General features: G+C 37.5%; 1 protein-coding gene across 1 annotated transcript in view; it reads left to right on the top strand.

Annotated features, from left to right (window-relative positions):
- The window catches only part of LOC126816590 (uncharacterized), a 60,453-nt gene that overhangs the window by 19,167 nt on the left and 16,076 nt on the right, over positions 1-25,210 (top strand). The window contains exons 4-5 of the mRNA XM_050543278.2: positions 12,458-12,681; positions 13,145-13,274. Coding sequence (XP_050399235.1) covers positions 12,458-12,681; positions 13,145-13,274 — 354 coding nt within the window. The remainder of the gene's footprint in view (positions 1-12,457; positions 12,682-13,144; positions 13,275-25,210) is intronic.

Genomic DNA, 25,210 nt, shown 5'->3' with positions numbered 1-25,210 from the left:
TGCTAAATAGTTCGTTAGTCAAACTAGTGAACTATTAATTAGAACAACTTTCATAACCAAAGCTGTTATGATTTTACCAGATTTCAGCAATGCAGTTGATTTTCACCATCAACTAAAATTCATACACAGTTTCACGAGAACCGGTTTATTTTCTTGTGATGGTGTAGTATCTGATTCAACGGAAAGAGAAGCGAAAAACTGTCTGAAACGAAGCATTAAAAACAAAAAAGCTTTTGTTTATTGTGTCTGATTTCTTTCGAAAAATACCTTAATGAATTACGCTTATCTTTAATCTACATTTTGCATATCAGCCACGTGATTTAAATATGGCGAATTATGCTAAAGAACGAGTAATCAAAGCTGCTAATTATTTCACCGGTGGTTCAGTTTTATAGCCACACAAAATATAAGAACTTCAATAATGGAAAAACATAAATAAGGTATCTGTATATTTATGCCAGTTATTGATAACTGGTAACATGGGGGTTGTCATGACACTGACAACGTTTTATTTATTGTCCTATCATTAACGAGAATAACAAAATTAGATCTGTCTTATGAACAAAATGAAAAAAGGGTGTGGTATTAATTTGTAGAAAGATATGACAAAGCAAGATATGATAATAACAGTGCTGGCTTTATATCTATATTAGTAATAACCCAAAGGGTGTTTATAAATAGGACACGTACCTAATGCAGATTTTTAAACAAAGGTCATAAATAGATATTTATTTTTGATTCGTAATTACAAAATCGTCGTAAGAATATGAAATAACGACTTCAACGTGGCTGGCAGCGGTTTATTACTGCATTTAGTATGAATATTGTCTTCAAATTAGGTTTTTAAAATACAATTTTCTATGATGTTGAATTCGACTAGAAATAAATGTAGATAAAACCAAGGGGTTCGGATGGGCGACCTACCCCTCTTCCCATAGGCAATAGATTTTTTATGGGTTCTTGCGCCATACTTACAAAATTGCATATTTAGCGTATCTATAATTATATACACATATCTGCCAAAAGTGTACAGCTTAAAAACTTCGAATAAATTAAGCTACAGTCTGCACGTTTATAACATTTACCGACTTTTTGATCGTCGTCTGGATGTTGAGAAAAACTCATGAATAATCATCCCGAACATATTGCCGTTTCCCATCTCTAACATTAGGTTGACTACAATTTCGAAACGCGACAAATCCAAAACGTAAAATAGTAATAATTAAACTACCAGGTCTAGGCGAAAACATTTACTGTGTGTTACACATCAATTTGATATTTATAGGTTGGAATCATTCAAAGAATAACTAAAAACTGGAGTAGGCATAGATCTTTATAAATCGATAACGGTAAACGATCAGGCATAGGGAGATATGATATATCTACAAGGATCGAAAACACACGAGAAAGTATTCTATATAATGACGGAATTTGGGGTAAAGTTGATAAAAATCATGCATCTAACTTTGTGTAAAAAATATAATTTTTAATTGAACACTTTAGCTTCAGGTTCTTTAAAATTATATAGCGGTAAGTTTATCCAGAATGCGGTCTAAACCATAAAAGAATGAAAATAATATTTATTATTCTTATCCACTGGTTCTAGTTTTGGTTTACTTCACCGACACACACATTAAACTTCATCTGAAGCAGTCCTGTTCTATAACCATTTCTGACGAAAATTGGGTTTTTGACGGAATGTGTCTATTAGTACTGTCGTCAGTGAAGTCTCTCATAATCTCCATTGTGGAATTACATTCCTTTTGTTGAAACAAGTGATACAAACGTTAAATGACAATCCGTGTCTTGATCTGTGATCTTCCCCCCAAAACTTCGGATAGTTGATTAAACTTGAGTACCGGCAATAGCTAGTCGGGCACAGGAATTTAATGTTTTGCTGTGTATGTATTTATTTCATAAGCCATGTATGTATCAACCATATATAGATGACATGTGTTTATGTGACTAATGACATTATTAAAAGATGTTTTGTCCTAGAGAGACGACTAATGAGCTTATATAATGATGAAAATAGTGTTTAATTAGGACTTTTCGGATAATATAAATGTTACAAGTATTGGCATTTTCTGAATGAACCGTTTTCTGGCTCCTCATTAAAAGTTACTGCTTCATAAGTCCTTTCGTCAAAACCTATCCCTAAAATGCTATTCAACAGAACAAGTTGGAATATCTTTGGGATTAATTAAGTTGTTTGTTCCACAAATGTTAGATCGTGACCGAGGTTCCTTCAGTTATATTAAATAAGTTGTCCTGATTCTATCCCTACTCTTCATCGAGTGTTGTCTTCAATCAGTAGTACACATACAGAAATAAATCTATATTACACCCCGAAATCTTTCTGGAATAAAAAGTTCCTTTCTGGACAACTTCGTTAACGAAAGTTATCAGATGGATAATAATTGCGTGAGACAGTATACAAGATTGATGTCTATTTCCGAAATTTGATTGTCAGTCATTGTCCGCGGTTCTGCCTGACTTTCATAAAGCCATCCATGCCAACAAGGTAGGGGTTCTTGAACCGGGAGCTTATTGGACGACGACCTTTAAGTCTTTGGTCATTTTATTATGTGGCTGTTTGAACACCAATGTTAGCCATTTTATTATTTGTCTTAGTTTGACCCAAGAGCGTAAGAATTTGTTTGCTTTAAGGAAGCTAATCATATATTAGCCTGGCCATGTCATCTCATCTTGTCTATATAACTGATTTCTTGCATTGAAGCAATATAGTTTGGACGTCTGTTACCTTGATAGTATCAAAGAATGAAAATCGTTGGCGGTCAAATCAAAGTATTTAAGTACGTTCAAACATTCGGCCACAAAGTGTGTGCGAATCTTAGATTGCATTTCAGCATTATTTTATTTAAATATATCTCTGAAGAATCTATCGAAATTCAGGTGTATTAATTCTTCGAAGGATATAGCGGAATCTTTTTAATATTTTTGACCGATTTACATTGAGATAAAACTAAATGTATACACGATATAACAATTACCGACTGAATACACACTGGGGCGCAATAACAACGCATCGCTGGAGTGAGTTTTAACATGGTTTTAGACTGGAAACAAGAAATCTGCAACTTACTGGGGCTATTACAATGAAACGTAAAATAAAAAAAGTAGTAACGGCTTTGGGTCAGAATTAGTCTCGCGTTAGGCCGTTTGGCACGCAGTCTGGCAGAGTGTAGTCGAAGACGAATGATGAACCCATGTGGATCACTCCCAGTAACAGCAGTGCGCAAGCTGGCAGATGTTACCGGAAAACGTGTCGGTCTTATCTAGGCGTTGTCAGGTGTTTAAGAGAATTCATTTGTGGTGCGTTTATGAGGCCATTCGCACATATCGTCATGATCGAATATGTTGATACATGTATATATTCAAAAAAAGTAGGGGATATTCAGAAACAATACAAAACTGCGGAAATGCACTGCTGTTTTTATTAGAGGTAACCAGTGTATGTTAATAACAGGCCAATTGCCTACACATGAACATAAACAGTTCATATCAGCGGCTTATCTGACGGCCCCATTTCACTCGCAAAGAGATACACGACGTTTTTGATTTTTGTCCTAATCAACCGTCCAATCACGATATAGGGCAATCTGACCCACTCCTCTTGCAGTGCCACGGCCAATTCTTGCAGTGTTGTCGGTTGACGTTGACGTTGACGAACACGTCTGCCGATCATGTCCCAGACATGCTCTATAGGGGAAGGGTCAGGACTCATGGCTAGCCAAGGCATATAGACAATATGGTGACGCTGGAGGTAGTCATTTACGACACGAGCGAGGTGGGCACGGGCATTATCATCTTGAAAGATGAAACGTTGACCTGCACGTTGAACAAAGTGCAGAACTATCGGTGCCAGGACGTGGTCACGGTAGTACACACCAGTGACCCATCCTTGAACAATATGCACGTCCGTTCTGCCAGTCATGGTGATTCCTCCCCACACCATAACAGACCCACGCCCGAATCTGTCATGCTGTCTGACGTTAACGTTAGCATGACGGTCATTTACACGCCTCCAAACGCGAGCACGCCTATCGGTGAAATCCAGAGTAAATCTGGACTCATCTGAGAACATTACACGCGCCCATCGATGATTACCCCAATTTCTACACTGCCTACACCATTGACGCCTGTTTGCCATGTGCTTGCGAGTTAATGGAGGTACAACACGAGGTCGTCGCGCATTCAAATGGGCTGCATGTAGCCGATTTCTAATCGTTTGGGGTGTAACCCGAATTCCTGTAACTTAATACAAGATTACAGAAAGCTGATTGGCCGTTTGTCCTCGATTTCGCAGAACCTGTGTACGAATGTATCGACCCTGGGCTTGTGTAGTGGCTCTAGTACGACCTGAACGAGGTCCATCATCAGCATTGTGTGTTTGTTGGTACCGATGCTGATCACAGACTGTGGCACATTAAGCATGTTGGCTAGTGCTCGCTGTGTAGAACCCATTTGAAGCATGCCAATAGCACGTAGACGTTCATCATGTTGATTGCGAATTAAACGTAACACACTAAAGCAAAGATACACTAAACAGTAAATATTATGTAAGAACCGATAGGATAAACAAGCACGCGGCAGTTGTCATCAACCCTTCCTTGAAGTGTCAAATTTGACAATGAACCCCTCCCACGGGTATGTCGCCCAGTGGTTCTTTCAGTATCCCCTACTTTTTTTAAAGAGTATATTTAGAATTGCAAGGTTAAAGTGTATCTATCAAACAAGATTTACAGTCATCTATGTTATAAAAGTACGTTTTCTGTGTCTTTACTTGTCTCGTGTATCTAAACTAATGTGTCGAATTATTTCTATTTTTCTTATTTCCACCGAGAATTGGGCAATATATTATAATCGTGCAGTATTTGTATTTATATGTTGTAATTTATATCTAGAATATTTCGTGGTCTATTCCTTTAAAACATTAATTATACGCGTGTGTGTGTGTACTATTAAGTGAGTAGCCAAGAATGAAATGTCATGTAATGCTAATGACATGTTAATTTATTATAATCCCGTATTGTTTATAAAACTTTTATAGATAGATAGTAACTGTCAATATGGCCTGTCTGGTGAACATGCTTTATTTATTATATTGTATATTATTACACTAATGCTTGTTTATGTCAGCACTCGACATAAACAAGAAGTAATTCCATATAAATATGTGATTTTACTTGAAATGTTAGTCTTTTAGGTCTATCTAACTAAGAACCATTAGCTACTAGTCGGTTATCCGCGGTCCTGTAAGTGTATGTAGATAATTGTAAGCTTCCAGTATTAAAGAATTGAAGAAACGTTCCAGACTCTTGTAATACCTGACGGACCACACGGTCACAATATTATACCAGCTAAAATTAATTTATGTTAAACTGTGATATTTGTAAAAAAAATATAGACACAAATGATCCAATGAGCAAACAATACAACAATTAGTAGTTACAGAATGCCAATCGCAGAATCTGACAGTTAACTCAACGCCTGTATTACTCACACGTTAGGAGGGTCGCCGCGGTCAGCACTGAAGCCTTAGACGCGAGACTGAGTGTAGCGACCGCCGATCTTGGTGGTAGTATTAAATATAGGACTGCCGTTCTAGTCGGCCACCCAACGTTCACTTACCCCTACGGTCGGATGCAAGGTAGGTCGGTCTGTTTTAGTGCCGAATAACGTGCTGGATCGCTATTTGTTATTCGCGAATCCCGTATAACGAGCCAGCACGTTATTCGCGAATCCCGTATAAAGAGCCAGCACATTATTCGCGAATCCCGTATAAGAAGCCAGCACGCTATTCGAATGCCGAATAACGTGCCAACTTCACGTTTCCAATGTAAGCACCCATTAATTACTGTACAAGTCTAATACGTCAAAATTTAGAAATCGGCACAAAAGATAACTTTGCAGTATCTCGAAAGATGATTATGTGTAAGGATCGTTACTTTCGACGAAATATATCTTTTGCCATGAAAAAAGCCTTAAACAAAACAATTGACTAGCTATTTATAAGACAGAAACCACGCACATGTATTGCAATTATTTTGTCTTGGATGTTTTGCAGAAAAAGCCCGTCTAAACAAGAAATGCATTTTCATCTGTAATAGCTCACGTGGACATAACATTTAAGGTTATTTTGCTATAACACGTGAAACTACCATTAATTTAAACACTGTCTATTTACCAAAGTAAGATTAAACTAGCTAGAGTTGGTGTTGCTAAATGGTTAATTTGTGAAAAAGGGAGTCGCACGTTATATTATTATTAGTGTTTTTATTTGATTCCACGTTACCGTAATTAAATCATTGGTTTGATTGATTGATCCAGTGGTAATACAAAGCAACAATAAAAACATTGATAGATAAGGAACCACGAACAAAGATTTTCTCACTGGCGATATGTAACATTGGTCTGTAAACAGGCTGTAAACAACAGGTTGCAATGGCATTACTCGATTCTTTGAAGAACGTATTATATATTGCATTATTCAATTTCATGATGTGATTATTTATGGTAGAACGAAAGCACAAACAAGATAATATTTATTTACGGACCGAGACCGTAAGTCAAAATAGATGTACTTGACCTTCGGAATATTAAAGCAATAAATTGGCAATGGACACCAAGAGGTTTTGATTTATTGCATGTACCAGATGACACCCTTCTTTTCATACTGTGTAATTTTACTGCAAGATATCTAGCCTGAACAGCGCTATTGGAATAAAACGAGGTCCCATGTACACTTTGCTACAGACGTAAAAGAAATATTGACAGATGGAATTCGGTCCAGAGTAGGCGGAAACACCGCTGTCCGGGCATGATTTCCCACATAAACTGGTAACACACGGCGTGAAAAAAGACCCCGATCCATAACAGAACACACATGCGAATTGCACAACAAAAATCAGGTAAATCAAACGATCCAAATACCCAACACACATAAATAAAAATTCTAAGAGAGAATACTAGAATACCGGCAATACTATATACCGGAAATCACCGGAAAACAACCGGAAAACACCATTTTATACTGAATACCGGAAAACACCATTTTATACTGAATACCGAAAAATACCGGAAAAACACTAAATACCGGAAAACATCCTAAATACCGGAAAACACCCTAAATAGGTAACCCGGAGCCTGGTCCTCTGTGTGCGGTTTTGGACCAAGTGAGCGCCGATGAAGGAAGGTCAAGTTCATGTTCGTTTTACAAATAGCCCCCCCCCCCCCCAACAAAAGAAAAAAAAAAAAAATCCGATTTTTTTTTCTCCCAAATTTTTTTGACGAAAAAAATTTTCTGACCCCCCCCCCCCCCAAAAAAAACGAATTTTTCCGAAAAATTGGTTTTACAAAAAAAAAAAAACATTCCGTAGGAAATAATTTTACAGAGAAAAATACTGGAAAAAAAAAAAAAATTTTGAGAGAAATTTGGGAGAGAGTGACGATCGCTCGCTCACCTGGTCCAAAACCACACACGAGGACCAAACTCCGCATTACTAAATAGCTACCGGAAAACTTAGAAGAGTAAACTGTGCCCGAGATTTTTTTTAGAGACCGCGCCGCGCCGCTCCGGGAGGGATCATCGTCAGGGTGGGACGGGGGGTGGAATTGTAGTAATGTTTTATTACGATAGTAGTACATAAAACAAATTGGTTGCCTGAGGTTCTCGGGGGGAAAGTAGCCTCATCGGCTAGAGTCCTCTATTTCACAAACAAAATCAACAATTGCTTCCTTGAAAATTTATGGATCAACCCTTTTCACAGACGTCCAGCTTACCACTTCCCGTCAATGCAGTAAGATAGAATATGTATTTTCCTCAAGGACAATTGGGCGAAAGTTGGGGTTTTCTCAAGGAAAACTGGTCAACGAGTTGGGGAATAAAGCTCGAAAAGTATTCCAGAAAAAAAATCCTGTGTGCGGCCCTCGGATTATGATGGAATATGTTGAATATTATTATGGTTCAAGTGATTATATTGGACCCTGGAATGAAAGTAAGCCCTTCCAACGAGATGGATAGCTCTTGGAAAGGATAGACACTTTTCAGATTACAGCCTGTCCGAGAATTGCGTTGCATCCATTTCGTTTGGTGATTAGGACACATAGCGGTTAAACCTGGAACTTCAACTCGAACTATTCAGAGATTTATTAACTCGCTTTTGATGATACTTGCTGTTTTATGATGCGATTTTTTGTTACCTAGGGAGGAGTTGGCCTAATCTTGCCTTCCACTAATTCGTACTACCCTGATGCCAGCGTTACTGGTAAGAATCAGGAGACCGGCGCAACCGGCATATAACGGGGCCCTCAGAGGGCTGTGTTTAATCTACTGAAACACTGAAATCTACTAAAATTTACTGAAAACTAAAATTAAAATACAAAATAAAATATGGTCAATGATGGAGGTAGACTGATTGCGTCTTTTAAAACATTCAAAACATAATAGGCATCAACAAAATTTTGGAGAAAAAAAAATCGGAAATTTTTTAATTTCTTTTTTTTTTGGGGGGGGGGGGGGGGCTATTTGTAAAACGAACATCGTAATGACCTTGACCTTCCTTCATCGGCGCTCACTTTGTCCAAAACCGCACACAGAGGACCAGGCTCCGGGTTACCTATTTAGGGTGTTTTCCGGTATTTAGGATGTTTTCCGGTATTTAGTGTTTTTCCGGTGTTTTCCGGTATTCAGTATAAAATGGTCTTTTCCGGTTGTTTTCCGGGTGTTTTCCTGTGTTTTCCGGTATATAGTATGGCCCCTAGAATACAATTGAAATACGTTTGTGAAATTGGTCAACGTATTTCATGACATTTACTTATTGAACACCTAGAATTCGACAATTTGGTCTGATCTTTATACCGTGCAAGACAAATAATCCGATTACTGCCTCCTACTATTTAGCAAACCATAACCTAATGCAAAATTCCAGTAAGCAGTAGACAATTTATTTACTGTCCTTTATGGCGCATTTATATTCCGTCACACCGTAATTAGTCTGTCAGATATCTAACTAGATCTTTAATACTTCATTACCTATCTAATAGACAATGTGGCAAAAGGTGATGCTATGAGATTTATTACTTAAGGCCACTATAATATCAGATAGCAACACGAACCGTTGGACTGAGGTATATGGCGTAACAGGACTTACGGTGTCGATTAAAAAAAGTCAGATTACGTCCTAGCTCTTTAATTGCCTTCTGGGTATCACTATATTCTAATATTTCAGGAAACTGATATATCCTTACATTAGAAATACCATTTCCGGTTATTAAGTTACAAATCAAATACCTTACCAACCAATCAATGAGCTGAACTTCCATTTAGATAATTAATAAACATCCGAAACTGTCTTCGTATTTATTTGTTGTGTTGTCACCATCGGACCTCAACCATTTAACCAAATACTAGTTGGACAATATATTTTATGGGGTTGTCTCAAATGTTCAATATATTTTCTTTTCTATTTTACAAGCAAGGGTCCGCATCAAATCTTGTCTCATTTGAGTTTCTCCAAGTTTAATTATCACACACGTGTTTATTGGAGGTCTGTTAACTAGTTTTAAAGGAGCTAAATCGCTAATATTTGGAACCTAGAAATTTGACACAAATGGGTAGCAACGCATATAATAATGTAATATGAATGTATATAAACTGATTTACATTCAATTAAACATACAAATCCTCAGTAATGTACAGAGGTATTGTCTACATTTGGCTGTTTCAGAAATTTGAATGGTTTAAACGCCCCATGAAGGTGATTCCTAGTGAGAATCGTATATAAACTGATTTACATTCAATTAAACATACAAATCCTCAGTAATGTACAGAGGTATTGTCTACATTTGGCTGTTTCAGAAATTTGAATGGTTTAAACGCCCCATGAAGGTGATTCCTAGTGAGAATCGTAGAATTCCTGCAATTACATATTATTGATTAACCAGGCTATATTTATTTCCATCGTGTAAAGAGGACATTAATTCCTCTGTCGATTAGTGTTTAAAAGGTTAAATCAAATTGTTTAGGGAGTTTATCGTACATTTAATAATTTCACTTTAAAATTTATTTAGCTTGAACTTAAAATATCTAAATTAGAAATCCTTTTAGAAGATACAACAGTAATCCTAACATTGAACTATGGTATGTATTACGCCAATAAATAGAATCGATTTACTGTAAAAAAAAATACATACAAGATGAAAATACATAAAACTGACTTCATAATTACTTCTTATGGGCATCTGCTGAAATTCAATTTCATGACGTAAAAAAACAGTTCCTTAACTTAATTCCGTTCGTAGGTTCTATCGATTTATGTGGCTAAAAAAGCTTTAATGCTTCGATTTGTCAACATGATATGATTGGATTTGATAATCTGTAGGAAATTAAAGCTGCGTAATTTATATTACTTGGCATGAGTAGTCAAAGATATCATGTTAGATCGTGTAAAATCAACACTAATCCTCATAGTGTGTTTCATTGGATCCATGCCCGGTCGCTCATTTTGTTAATAAGTTTCTGCACTGTAGGAAAAAAATACTAATGAACGATAGGTTATTGATTTCTCTGTCTGGGATATTTTTTATGTAACATAAATTCAAATCTTTAACCATGAAAAGTTGTTACGGTGTCTCTGTGATAACAGAATCACTCCATCCTTTGAGAGAAAGGTTGTCTTAATGGCAGACATATTCATTATCGGGATTGGATAGGAATGGCCCTGAACTCTTCCCATACATGTATCAGAGTTTATTGGATGGATTACAAATACTTTAGCGCATCTACAAAGTTAGAAATATACTAGAATGCTGTTCAGACGGAGAGTTAATAAAGTCAACTCAAAACTCTAGCAGTTTTATACTGGCAGAGTGTACTATTCACACGGACTGTATAAGGCCCACTTTGCATGTACGCGTTCTCGCCGGTTAAATGGAAACTGTTCGATTACCCATGCATGCGAAAACGAATAAGGAAACTATGCAGGAAAAGCTGACTAGCTTAACCTTGCGACTTTAAGCTCGTAGAGGGCGGTTTTCTATTAGCAAAGCCATTGTAACCTTTCACTTTTCTGAACAATGTTGTCGGTTAGACGTCGTAATTTATTACGCATGCTGATACGTTGGCAGTTTTAAGATTTGAAGAAGGTGAAATTATTTTCTCGAGTTTGCGTTCAGACGGCAAAGTAGAAAGAGATTAAGGTAACTCGTGTTTTAAGCTAGCGTAAAAAGTTCCGTATGTACAGGATCTGTGACTTGAAATTTATACGATGTTCTTTGTTTCAACTGATCACATTAATGAACATGAAATAAAATGGTTAATTAGTGAAATATAGCAATATTTCAATTGTGGTAACAAAATTATGGTACGCGCTGAAAATCAAGATAAGATCGGGCACTGAGGAAAACCCAATTCGATTAATATCTGATGTATAGTAAACATAACAATTAGCATACCATATTAATAAAATTTGGTTTCTCAGATGTAAGTTACGCTACGTTTCGTTTTATTTTTATGTTTATTACATTAACATTGGATAATAGTATATTATTATTTTATTTGACGTCGGTGTTCAGATCACGTGAGTGTATGTTTTGTAGAGGAACATCGTAATCCGATTCCAATGGTTCCTGTTTCATTAGTTAGCAAGTTAAAAACAAATCCTATGAATATATTTCTTTCATATAGTCAGAAAGACTTGTCCAATTACACTGTCGTGTAAGTGCTTCGCCGCGAGGGCACATTGCTGTAAATCCTACTTTTAATCAAGATATTTGTGGGTTGTTTTTTTTTAAAAAAAAGCACTGGTAAACTTATTACATTATCTGTGTCCTGGTAAGTAATGTGAAATGCAATTCCATCATAATATGCTACTTACTCTTGATTGCATTCCCGAGCTCATCTGATGAAATTTCCAAATATCTGTAATGTTGTTTAAACCAAAGGTCAGATGTGATTAGACAATCCTTGATGTAATTTGGATCTCGGTTGCAGATTTTTCTCCTATCTTTATTCGTCAAAAGATCAATCAGCTATGGACTTAGCCTAATAATTTGATGATATTTAAGAACTCCTAAATACTTACCATCCAATAAAATTAGATTTAATATTTTCCTAGTCGTGCTCGACACCGGCGGCGAATCACTGTGGTGAGTTTAACAGTAAGATTAGTAGACATAAAATGCAGTTGAACTCAATTTTTAAGCCAATTTTTCATCTGGTTAATGTATATGTAGGGTGTTTTTCCATTTTCACTAATCTAACCGCTCAGGGGACGATTTAACGATAGCCAACTACCTCTGCAAATGATTATCTATGAGCTTTCAGTCTATACTTTTATTTGCCTAGGAGATAAGAAATAATAAATAAGTATCACGTTTCTACAGATGCATATTAGTAATTTGTCAAATGTATAATTTGTATAATATATTTCAGATCTACTACCAGGAACGGCGTGTAATAGATTATATTTAGATTTAGATGGTGCTGTTATAGAGGGTAATGGAGATATAGCGTATTATGAGGATTGTGAGATCAAACTTGGGTGTCGTACTGGTGAAAAATGGATGTTTCATGTAGAGGATATGTCTCTGATGAGCTGTAAAGTTCATATAGAGGTATTTTATACTGATGTTGGTATAACTGGTCCACCACCAATGGTAAGTATCGATGTTGTGCTCGGATTAAGTGCAATCAATTTTGCATTGCATCAACCCAACCACCTGCACCTTTCGCCCATATCTAAACACAAAGTACTTGGAAATCTCCTCCTGCGAAGGCTTATAATTAAGAAATATCAACTTTAACTGGGCAGGAACTGGACCGTCGAGTACCGACGTGAGCCGAGAAAGAACCATCGGGGATTTTCAGACACAGTTCTCACTTTTTCAGGGGTGGTACCTGAAAATGTTGTTAGCGGTAATTTTAGAGGAAAGTGAAATGTCGAGTTATCTGGGTGAATTACAACATTTTGGACATTTATTGGGGACACCCTGTGTGTGTGACGAGGAAAGCCCAGTCGCTCAGACGCCCCGTTTACAAATTAGTCGTGCATGGAATAGATTTCATGAAAGTTGGAACTCGTAAATGTTTAATATGTTTTACTTTTTTAAATTTATGCAGCATAAATTTCTTTGTGCTGGTCCAGATCCAGGAATTGTATACACCAATACTTCCTTCTTCACATTACGTCTTCATCATCAAAATGAAACCGACTTCCGGTTTAAAATTGTTCTCACAAGTCGTAAATCAGGTACGTATCATTAAAGTATTAGTGTAAATTTGTCAGAAGATGTTAATTTCAACGGATAAAACCCAAATGAAATGGTTTATTGAGCAGTTAAGTCCGAGTACATTATTAGACCGGGAGCCCAGGAGGTAAGCCTAGCTGAAAAGTGTACCAATTTTCACATTTATGGTATCAAAGCATTCATATCTGGTATCATCAGAATGTAAGTCTGCCGAGTATCTGGTGGTGGGTGTGGCTGTGAGGGCTGGGATTCTGGGCATGAATTCTTGGGCTAGATTAGCTCAAAAGTGTACCACATGAAAATGGTACAGCAGTGTACCTTACATCTTCAAGTATTACAAAAACATTTTGACAGACATTTCTAGTGGTGGGGTACCCCGACAGAGTTATGTAATTGCCAGACCACAGCTAGGCTAGATTAGCTGAAATCTGTACCACTTAAAACTGCTTTTGAGTTGTTCAGCACCACCACAGGAATCATGATTGATCACTGCCAGACAGTTTATGCGGTGGATTACCCCTAACAGAACAGACACACCCAATATGCCACGCCTGCCAGCTAAGCTAGATTAGCTTAAATCCCTACCGCCTAAAACTGCTTTGAAGTAGTTCAGCACCACAGGAATCATGAATGATCACTGCCAGACAGTTTGTGCGGTGGGCTACCCCTAACGCACATGCCCAAAATGCCAGCCCCGCCCCCTCCCCACCTAGGCTAGATTAGCTGAAGCCTGTACCACCTAAAACTGTTTGGAAGTTGTTCAGCACCACACGAATCATGAATGATCACTGTCAGGCAGTTTGTCCGGTGGGTTACCCCTAACCCTAACAGACACTCCAGAAATGCCACGCCCCCAACTAGGCTAGTCTAGCTGAAGCCCGTACTACCTAAAACTGCTTGGAAGTTGTTCAGCACCACCACAGGAACCAAGAATGACCACTACAAGACAGTTTGTTCGGTGGGGTACCAATGACAAAAATCCCACAATGTCACGCCCCGCAACAAGGCTACATAAGCTGAAGGATGATGCCACCCTGGGGAAATTCCACTAGGAAGCCAAATTCACAATGGGGGCTCATTTTTGAAGGAAACTCACAATGTTCCCTAAAACGGCGTGTAATATATTGAAATATAGGTTTTCGTTGTCAATTACTTCAAATATAAACATAAAAATCATGTTTCGACCAAAAGGTACTCTAATCCGATGATATTATTTCCCTTGTATTCTTATAAGGACACAGATTATACACGGTCAAACAGAATCAACCATCGGGCCACCGTGAGTCGAAAGCAAATGTTTATAAAAGCTAACTGGGGCTTGTCCAACCTCATGTAAAAGTCTAACTTACGCTCGTTTGAATCTCTTGAATACTCGCAATCAGTATAACAGTCTGATTCTTCCGCTTTCATCAGTATCATGCAACGGGGGTGAACCTTGTCTTGACAGTTATTAGGTCACTCATACGCGCCGGTAAAGCTGAGGTTGGCAAACATTTTCCATCCCTTCTCTCTGTTTTTTGGTAGACAGGGTGGCCGCGACTGGTGTCATAGTGGATATAATGTATGCTTGACAATTGGCTCTATGAATTCGGCGAATCAGAAAACCCTATAGTTTAAAACATTACTAACATCGTTATGCCTCGCCAAAATTGGCCGCCATTTTGAATATGACCTCAACCTGGAATACCCGTTGGTCGGAACATGTTTTTATGTTTATATCTGAAGTAACTGACACCGAAAACCTATATTTTAATATACTGCCCACCTTTGTTAGCGGACTATATGGGTTTCCCTCCAAAATAAGCCTCCATTTTGCATTTTGCCCCCTAGCGGAATTAACCATCACTTTTAGGAGGAATAGCAAAATTCATTGGATTCAGCGGGTCAAACTACGATAGAAACCATGCAGCTTCATACCGAGGTCCGAGAGAATCTATCCCGACATTTACCCCACTAAATAAAAGTAAATAACCAGAAAATGTCTCATGTCGGCCATCTTGAATATTTAAATTTTTCGAAGGGTGCCAGGGTGGCATTACCCAGATTTTGAATCTACACATATTAAAGACATATAATCCACTCAAAACCTACATTTCAATATATTGCACATCTTTTTAGTGATCTTTATGAGTTTCCCTCTAAACTGAGCCTCCATTTTGAATTTGGCTTTCTAGCGAAATTAGCCATCACTTTCAGGAGGAATACCCTAGCTCATTGGATTCAGCGGGTCGAATTCTTCTAGAAACATATTCAAACTGAGGTCCGAGAGCATCTGTCACATATTTTACCCCACAAAATAACCAGAAACCACCTCATGTCGGCCATCTTGAATATATAAAATTTCCCCAATTCTGAATCAACACATATGGAAGATAAATAATCCACCAATAAACATTAGGTGGACTATATTTTCAAGTCAAGGCTCAAAATGGGGTTTGGCAACCGGATTTTATTGTTCGTATGTCAGTGGTCACTGAGTTGAACCACTACTTATTATTTTTCATACGATTACTTAATCTTTAATAGATATTACATACTCATGAAAGTATGTAATACCCAGAATTCTCAATAAGTCTGACCCAGCTGATAAAGCCAAATTTTTGAGAGGGGCGCTTGGCTGTTGTGTCTTATGGGAGAACCCCACCAAACAAACAATGGGCAGTGTGATCCCTGGGGTGCTGAACAATTTCCAAGCAGTTTTAAGTGGTACACACTTCAGCTACTCTAGCCTTATTGCGAGGCGTTTCATTTTGGGCGTGTCTGTTAGGGGTAACCCACCGTACAATCGGTTTGGCAGTGATCATTCATGATTCCTGTGATGGTGCTGAACAACACCAAAGCAGTTATAAGTGGTACATATTTCAGCTAATCTAGCCTAGTTCTTGGTTCCCGTGGTGGTGCTGAACAACTTCCAAGTAGTTTTAAGTGGTACAGATTTCAGCGAATCTAGCCTAGCTGTGGTCTGGCAATTACATAACTCTGTCGGGGTACCCCACCACTAGAAATGTCTGTCAGAGTGTTTTTGTAATACTGCTGTACCATTTTCATGTGGTACACTTTTGAGCTAATCTAGCTCAAGAATTCATACCCAGAATCGCAGCCCTCACAGCCACACCCACCACCAGATACCCGGCAGACTTACATTCTGATGATACCAGATATGCATGCATTAATACCATATAGGTGAACATTGGTACAATTTTCAGCGATGTTGACCCCCTGGGATCCTGCTCTATATCTAGCTGTATTTCTGTATACTTGCACAAGGCGCAACATTCTTAGGTACGCGGATAAGGGGTTTACTGATGGAAGGCGTCTAGAGAGTGCTAATGGTGCATGGAAAAGGGGAGCAATACATGACTTGCCCGTGACTCGGGTAACACGCTACGCCACTGGCTGTATTCTTTGGAACCGTAAAATATGCAAAAATGGACCTAAAAGCACATATTAATGTTATGAATGTATATAAAGCGATTTATGTTCAATTTTTGAATTTGTTATTGTAATTTCTAATCAATTATGTTCGGTGAAATACCCGAATAGATCAAAATGGACGACAATCTACACGTTTTCTTTTATTATTTTGTCGTTTGTGAATCAGCCATTACTTCTGTAGCCTTGCGGAATATATTAATTGTTCATTACAAATCGTGCATGAATCCACAAAATACGTGACTGGTGTACTATTTAAAAATTCTCATTATGTCTTAAATATTGGGTGGGAGACACTGTGGCTAAGTGGGTAAGACGCTGGTTCGCTAGTCTGTAGGTCGCGGGTTCCTTCCCGGTGTTGGCCGAGAAAATTCATCGAGATTTTCCTGCGTGGTTTCCGCTTGTCAGCTGTCTAGTCGTTCGGATGTGACGAAAACTCAAGGTCCCGTGTACACATTGACGTGCACTTAAAAGATACCTTGGCAGTTGGAAGTCGATACTAGAGTCGGCCGAAGTTTCGCTGTCCTGGCAAAATTTCCTTGATAGAACAGTCGGATATTAATTTGTGTTTTTAATTTCGAATTTATGGAAATATTCAGAGGTTTATTTCCTTTAAATTGCAGCAAATCAGTAGGACGTTATAATCTCCATTTCATTTTCTTTAAAAGTTGCCACCGGGACAACTTATGGATTATTCTCTTCGTACCCCTTCAATTACAGAACAGTTGAACTATTTATAAAAAAAAAGTCTAGACCTCAAAGAAGTAAGGTTATAATTAACCTACTCTCGCTAATGATGAGTCTTCTAGTTCTTTGATACATATAATATCGCTTAATTAATATATCTTCTTGGTACTAATGACTTGCTTCGTGTGTAGTATTTCCTATTTAAAGAAATTAAAGTCTGGCCTATGGTATGAAGCGTGGCTATCACTGGCAATACTCGCCATGTATGTTATAATCTGTAACGCAAAATCCAGAAGTTTGATTTCAATCCTAATTGACTATTTAAAGATGTCGGAAATGCTATTTGGTTGACAAAGAAAAACATTCCTTTTGCGTGCACTCTTGTATCGATACTAAATCGCCGTAACTGCACAATCTTAAGTTCGATATATAAAAGGCTAGTATTGCATTGAAAGATGTCCTTTAACTCGGTAGTTAATCGATGCACCGCTTTTGATGTGGATAATGGCAAAGCGAATATATATAGCTAACCATAACAGAAATTACTAGTAACTATAACCTTTTAAAACATTAATATTACACAAAAAAGAAGATGGGCTTGAATGTGTTCACTATGTATATCTAATTATCTCTGATAGTTCTTCGGATAAATAGTGCGAGTTGTATGGCTGAGTGATAACACAGGCACTTTGGGTAATAAGGTATGTCAAGCCTCATGGTTTCCCTGACTAAACATGTAGATTTTCTCTAGGTTTTCCGGGTTCTCCCACTGCTAAGAAATACCGTATGTAAGACCAAGAGTCGTGGCTTCAATCCCAGAGTTGTGCGTGAGTAGTTGAGTCACTTGTTTAACTTTGGTCTTTCTTCGGGTGCTCCAGTTTATTTTCAGTGGTAAATCCCCCTTGTTAGTCCAGAAGCCCTCTAGGTAATGTTGAGTGGACGTTAACCACACTCTCACCTCAGGAAACCAGCACCAGGTCGGTCTACACTTACCAATAGAATGCGTTGATCAGTTGAGCTTTAGGATATATAGGCATTAATTCGTTTTATCAAACTGCCTCTTCTTTTTAAACCGTTTGCGATCCCTTACCGACTTGAATATGTGATGTCACGGGGTTCACGTTACGATCTGGGTAAGCTTTATTATAGTTAATCCCGGAAATTTAGGAGTTTGATGTGTGATCGATCTGTTATTTTACTGTGGGAAAATAATAAGAGGAAATGTCCAAGACGGGTATATGTTTTAAGGAAGGGAAGACTGGTGGAAATGGTAGTTTCATTGTGTGGCCATTATTAATAACTGATAGAACTCTAATAACTCTCTAGATCTGAAACATTGATTTTCACTCTGGTTTTTCTCGAGGGTTTATTATCATGGTTATTTTTAGTAATACATATTTCTTTCGGGGTTCGAAATAAACCATGTAATGAAATGTCAATTGTGATAAACTAATCATGCTTCTATTATCTCTTCAATGTTACACGTCGCAATAAAAGAAGCCCTTATTAAAAACCGCAATGGAACGTATAACATATTGTAAGAATCTAGATTTTCAGTTTTTGTTAAAGGTATGTTCCATTGGACCCAATTATTAAGTCATCTTTTTGACTGAAATCTCGTAATAAGCTAGCAATAAATTAAAGAAATTATTGAACATAGATCGTCAACCACTGTTAGGTTGTTTCTATTTGAGCGTGTGTTATTCTCTCACGCTCACCGTTTTAAAGTAAACGTCATCGCAATGACGAGTACGTCAACATTGTGGAGCGGAATTCACGACACAAGTCTAACTCCCAATATGATAACAACGTAAGATATAATGTATTTTGTAACAGATACATTTTCCAAACAATTTTAAAATATTCCCAACCGATGGATATAGACTTTAAAGGAAAACAGTTCTATATCTGACCCTGATCTGAATCCATTTCTAAATCAGAATTGCTGTAATAATTAATTGGGAAATTGCGAATCCTGTATACAGCAAATTAAAAGCGATACAAATCCCATGACATCTTGTACCGATCAACATTAGATCATAAGTATCATTAAAATATGAACTGATTATTCCCCCGGTCATTATTTGTGCTGCCCCCGCTACGTCCATGGTGTCATGGGGATTTTCTAATGATGGGGTCGAACCATATCGATATTCTGTTCCGAAGTTACACCCCTCCCTTCTCCGAAAACGTTAACGCCATAACGGCTACGGATTTCTTTAAAAATTGACTTGAAGCATTGGGGTCCTCCCAGAGGATGAATCCTACTGACATTCAGTATGATATCCAGTCCCTGATCAGTTAAAAGACAATATTGATGTCAGTCTTTATCACATATGTAACAGAACTGGTTAAACACGTTCCAAATATAATTTTAACACCGGGATCATTGCTCCGATAGATGCGTTATGACGGTTTCAAGAAAGGGAAGTGACGAACGCAAAAGTGACAGTCAATTGTTTTTATGAATTGTCAGATATCCTCCCACAGTCTCATATAACAATTTTTGTTCTTCGAAGGAATTATAAGTGAGCAAGAATTCGCCAGTGTATCTGTTATCACTCATCACTTTAGTCAGTTATATAGAAGGATAACTCGTATTTTCCTTTTGCGTTCGTCACTTCTCTTTCTCTTTGTTGAAATCATAATGGAAACTGTTTAACCAGTTCTATCGCATATCTGATAATGACTGACACTAATATTGTCCTTTAACCCCCGTCTTCGAATACCTTTTTATCACGAGAGAGGCTACTGTTTTTAACATATTTGTTTCATATTTGATGTGCTGTATTGGAGTCATGAGACGATGAATCCTATCGATATTCAATGCGCCACGACTTTCCATTCTGGGGTTATTACAAATCTGATGTGAGGTATTTGGGGTCAATGAGGACGAATCCTATCGATATTGAGCCTTTCGTGATATACCTCTCCGCATCCCAAACTTAGGCTGCCTGTCTACAGCTAGCTCCGCCTGAGAACAGGACCTAAGCTAAATACCCGACATTTTAATTCCTACATCGACAATTTTAGTCGAAAACACTGAGTATGCTTTTAGTAATTTTTAGAAGTATTTATTTCTCTTCTATTGTCATATTGAATGAAATTAAATATGTTTATTTAGCCGCTGTGTGCATGAAAGATGTCAAACTAATCAAAATCGAATCACAAAATAGTCCTCTAATTATTCAATATGTCGGCGCCAATAAAAGGTAATTTCACAGAGGCGGTTTTGTTTGCGAAGACAAATTTAGGAGTATCTAGCCTTGTTTTGAAAGATAAACAGATTGAAACTCTAAAGACAGTTTACAATGGCAAAGAATGTATTGCAATATTACCCACTAGCACATATTATATATCGCTTTTACCGGATTGGCAGAATTGGACATTTTGCTAAAAACATGTGTTTACATAAAACACTTGCTTGATCGGGTTATTTTGACTCTGTTGTGTACACAAAGCTGTAGTCCAGTCGATAAGTCCCGCCCCAAAATGATCACGTGAGCGTTACACAAGATCTTTTTCGACGTTCCAAAGTAAAAGTTCGGTGCTAAGACCACATAAATATAAATTTTAAATGTTCCTATTATTAATTAGAACAGGTTTCGCTTTAGGTTTTATATTTTACGCTGACATTTATTACTTTAAATCTTTCTAGTGCTAAAACGGAAAATGTGACTTTTTGACCTTTAGTGTCACTAAGACTAAAGGTGAATTTAGTAAGTGTGATTACTTTCGATCATTTTCAGCTTTTTTCATAATACAAGAATGACTGCGCATTCACTTTCAGTGAATATCTCGAAAACGCCTCAACAGCGGGCTGATTACCACTCGGCATCGTATTCTACGCAAAATTTTACTCTAGAAAAGTTGGGTCTGGTTTTATGCCCATTTGATGGACCCCCCCCCCCCCCACACACACACACACACACACACCACCCACCGCGCTGAGCCCCCGGTCTAGTAGGCTAAAACGGGCGCTGTTTCATAGATCCATTTTTGTCACCTTAATTGAACAAATGATCAGGTACCTACATATTATAATACATCATTTGACTTCACGGTTTTATTCAAGTTCTAAACTGATGCCAACAGTGATTTTAATCACTACCCATTTTTTTTACAGTTCTAACAACAAAACCTCAAAACCAGAATTCCGTTGTAACGGATGGAGGAATAACATGACAATAGCTCTAAATGACGTTTGTGTCATTTTCAATGGTTTAGAACTAATATAGCGCACGAAAAATCATAAATCTATATCCCTTTGAAGAAGTACAACACACCACTGGCCTAACTGTCAAATACGGAATCCATTTAATGTCAAATTGAAAACGAAATATTCAACCAATATTATTGTTTATCATAGCAGTGACATTTAACTTGTTTAAAAATAGCGATTGAATTATCTGATAACAAGATTTGAAATAAGTTAGATTTCAGATTTATTCCTAGGCCTAAAAAATAAATGAATCCATCCATTTCAGCAGTTTTTCTTGAAAAAAAAGACAGAGGTTAAAGACAAAGACACGTAATACTTCTATTGTAAGATATTTCATTAGCTGGAACTGTTTCCAAATATGGCATCATTTCTTATCTTTCATTGTGCAAATTGTTTTTGACATTGTTGACTAAAGTTCATTTCAACCTGAGTGATAATCAGGTTACTCAGTCAGCGTTAATCTTCTTTGATAAATGACTTTTATAGATGTCAGACAGGATAAGGATGATTGGCATTTGTATCTTTTGTTTTCTAAATTCTAAGATCTGTCAACGTTAATTACTCTTCCTATATCTCTTACTTCAAGATCGACTTTTTGCTTTTAAATTGCTTTGAGAGCTACTACAAAAAGTGATTGATTATTCATGAAAACTGTAGATACTTACCATGTACGAGACAGGGTATGCTTAGTCTTTATAAAACATCTTACAGTGATACCACTTTCGGCAGACTTAAAGATACATTATGGGAGATTTTTATAGAGAGTTGGCCATTCTTACTATAATAGTTCAAAAGTAGATGATGAAAGAAGAATATATTGAAAAATTCAGTCAAATTACTATATTCTGAACATGTTGTAATATTTGCCTAGAAATGGTAGCGAATTGTGTCTTCACCTTCGCTGATCGTTTGATTGACAGACGTTAACTCCACCTACATATCTCGATTATCAAGTAAAGTTTTCAATGGCATACGGAAACGCTTTATAGCGGCCTCGCTAAGTACACTCTATCATTTAGCCTCGATCTAACTGACGTATTTTCATCAGGTTACCCCTTATCTGATTTAATCAATTAGTGAAATCCTATTTAAATCCGAGCTGTACCCGAGCCATCCGTGGGTCTAGAGAGTTGATTTTGGTCTTGTTGTTTAAATAAAGATCTAATTTATAATTTCTATAACATCTGAAGCCTAAATTAAGACTTGCAATAATCAGATTTAGCTCTTGCATAATGCATGCGTAGTACTTTTGCATTCAAACCACGCCATGTGAATCTCCTTGTCGATAAAGGGTATATGCGGCATGGGCCTAAACTGAAATGGAATATGCGCTACATAAGAACACGCTATTTGTCGTAGGGGTGGGGGGGCACAGGTTCGGTGGTCCGAATTTCTCTATTTTAACCGAATATCACTGGTCCCGATTTCACAGTTTATTTTTCAAAGAAAGTTTATATTCATAATACTAATGCGATTCCCCCTCTGTTCGAAAAATGTTCAGTATTTAAACTCGAGTTCTTTAATTAGTTGACAACCCAAATATGGTTAATATTGATTCAATTTTGCCTTTTTACTAATTGATTTTAGTACTTTTGTGCCCATATTTATGTGAACAAGCTGGTTGCCTAACAGTGCTTGAACTGGTAGAACCTCCACATTACTCTGAAACATGGCATGACTTTAGATCGAGACCTTTATGTAGGACACAGAAACATGGTTGATTGTGTATCTTCGTAAACTCTATTTTTGTCCCCTCTATTTCTGTCCGTCTATCTGTCCGTCACACTTTTTGGGACACAATAATTCTCCTTCTAATTGAGCTAGAATGTACAAACTTGGTGTAGGTGTTTATTACGTCGATGCCTTGCTTGGGTTCGAAGATGTGCACTTCTGCTAAGGGTAAGCCGAGATAAGCAATTTGATTGGTTGATGCTTTGGGACACAATGACTTTAGTTCTGATTAAGTGAGAGTGTTCAAACCTGGTAAATAGTTTCATTACGTCCATACCTTGACTATGTTCGATAATGAGCATTTTCTGCGCAGGGTAAGCAGAGCGATAAGCAGTTTAATTGGTCGAGATTTAGAACACAATAACTCTCAGTGTAATTGAGCAACAATGTTCAAACTTGGTGTAGGTGTTTATTAGGTGAATACCTTGATGGAGTTCGAAGATGGGAATATTCTGCTAAGGGTACGCAAAGATAAGCAGTTTGATTGGTTGATGCTTTGGGACACGATAACTTTAGTTCTAATTAAGTGAGAGTGATGAAACTTGGTGTGTAGTTTCATCACATCAATACGTTGACTAAGTTCAATAATGAAGATTTTCTGCTCAGGGTAAGCATAGCGATACGCAATGTGATTGAGCGAGACTTTGAAACACAATAACCCTCCTTCTAATTGAGGTAGAATGTTCAAATTTGGTATAGGCGTTCATGCGGTGGATGCATTGATGGAGTTCGATGTTGAACACTGTCTGCTTGCGGTAAGCAAAAATAAGCAATTTGATTGGTTGATGCTTTTGGGCACGATAACTTTGGTTATAATTAAGTGAGAGCTATGAGATACATCCATTATACCTTGATAAATGCTTTTAAATGCTTTTGTTATGTCATGGGGATCACGTGGCTAAGTGAGTAAGACGCTGGCTCGCTAGCCTGGAGGTCGGGTGTTCGATTCCTGCATTGGCCGAGAAAGTTCATCCAGATTTTCCGACGTGGTTTCCCCTTGTCAGTGATGCAGGATGGAGGGCCTGACAAGGACAGCTGTCTAGTCGTTCGGATAGGACGAAAAACCGAGGTCCCGTGTACACATTGGCGTGCACGTAAAAGATCCCTTGGCAGTTGGAATTCGATATAAGAGAAGGCCGTAGCGCCGCTGCCCGAGCAAAATTTCCCTCACAGCACACTGTATGGCATATGCCCGTCTTCATTAGCCCAGGTTAGGAGCAGAACAGTAGGACGTTAAACCCGATTTCATTTCATTTGTTATGTCATCTTTAGATTATTGTAATCCATTTTTGTATTCTCTTCCTTAAACTCTTGTAAGTGAGCTACAGAAAATCCAGAATAAAGCCGCTCGAATTGTATCTCTCGCCAAACCATCTGACTCTAAAACAGATACATTGGCTACCGGTTAATCAACACATCAGTTTCAAAATTAACACAATCACTTTCAACTGTTTAAACGATCCTTTGGCACCATCCTATTTATCCGTTTTGATGAAACAATTTTTACTTTCTCGTTCCTTACGTTCATCTCTTAAAAACCAACTTGTATGTCCAGTACAGAAGTCAAAGTTTGGTAAGAGAGCTTTTGCGTACGCAGCACCAAAAGAATGGAACACATTGTCCTCGGAAGTCCAAAATAGTCCGAACTAGGCTGTATTTAAACGACGTCTAAAACCCCTGTTTTTTACCCAAATTTTTGAACTATAATTATTAATATTATTAATTATTATTATTAATATTTCATTATCTTGACTAAATATGATGAGAATATTTTGCTTAGGCTTAAGAGCGATAAGCAATTTAGTTTGGGAAGACTTTGGAACATAACAACTCTACTTATATTTGAGGTAGAATGTTTAAACTTGA

Source organism: Patella vulgata, chromosome 3, assembly GCF_932274485.2.
Source record: "Patella vulgata chromosome 3, xgPatVulg1.2, whole genome shotgun sequence".
In the NCBI taxonomy this organism is placed as follows: Eukaryota; Metazoa; Mollusca; class Gastropoda; family Patellidae; genus Patella; species Patella vulgata.
Note: the sequence above shows the minus strand (reverse complement) of the source record. Positions and strands in the feature narration are given on the sequence as shown.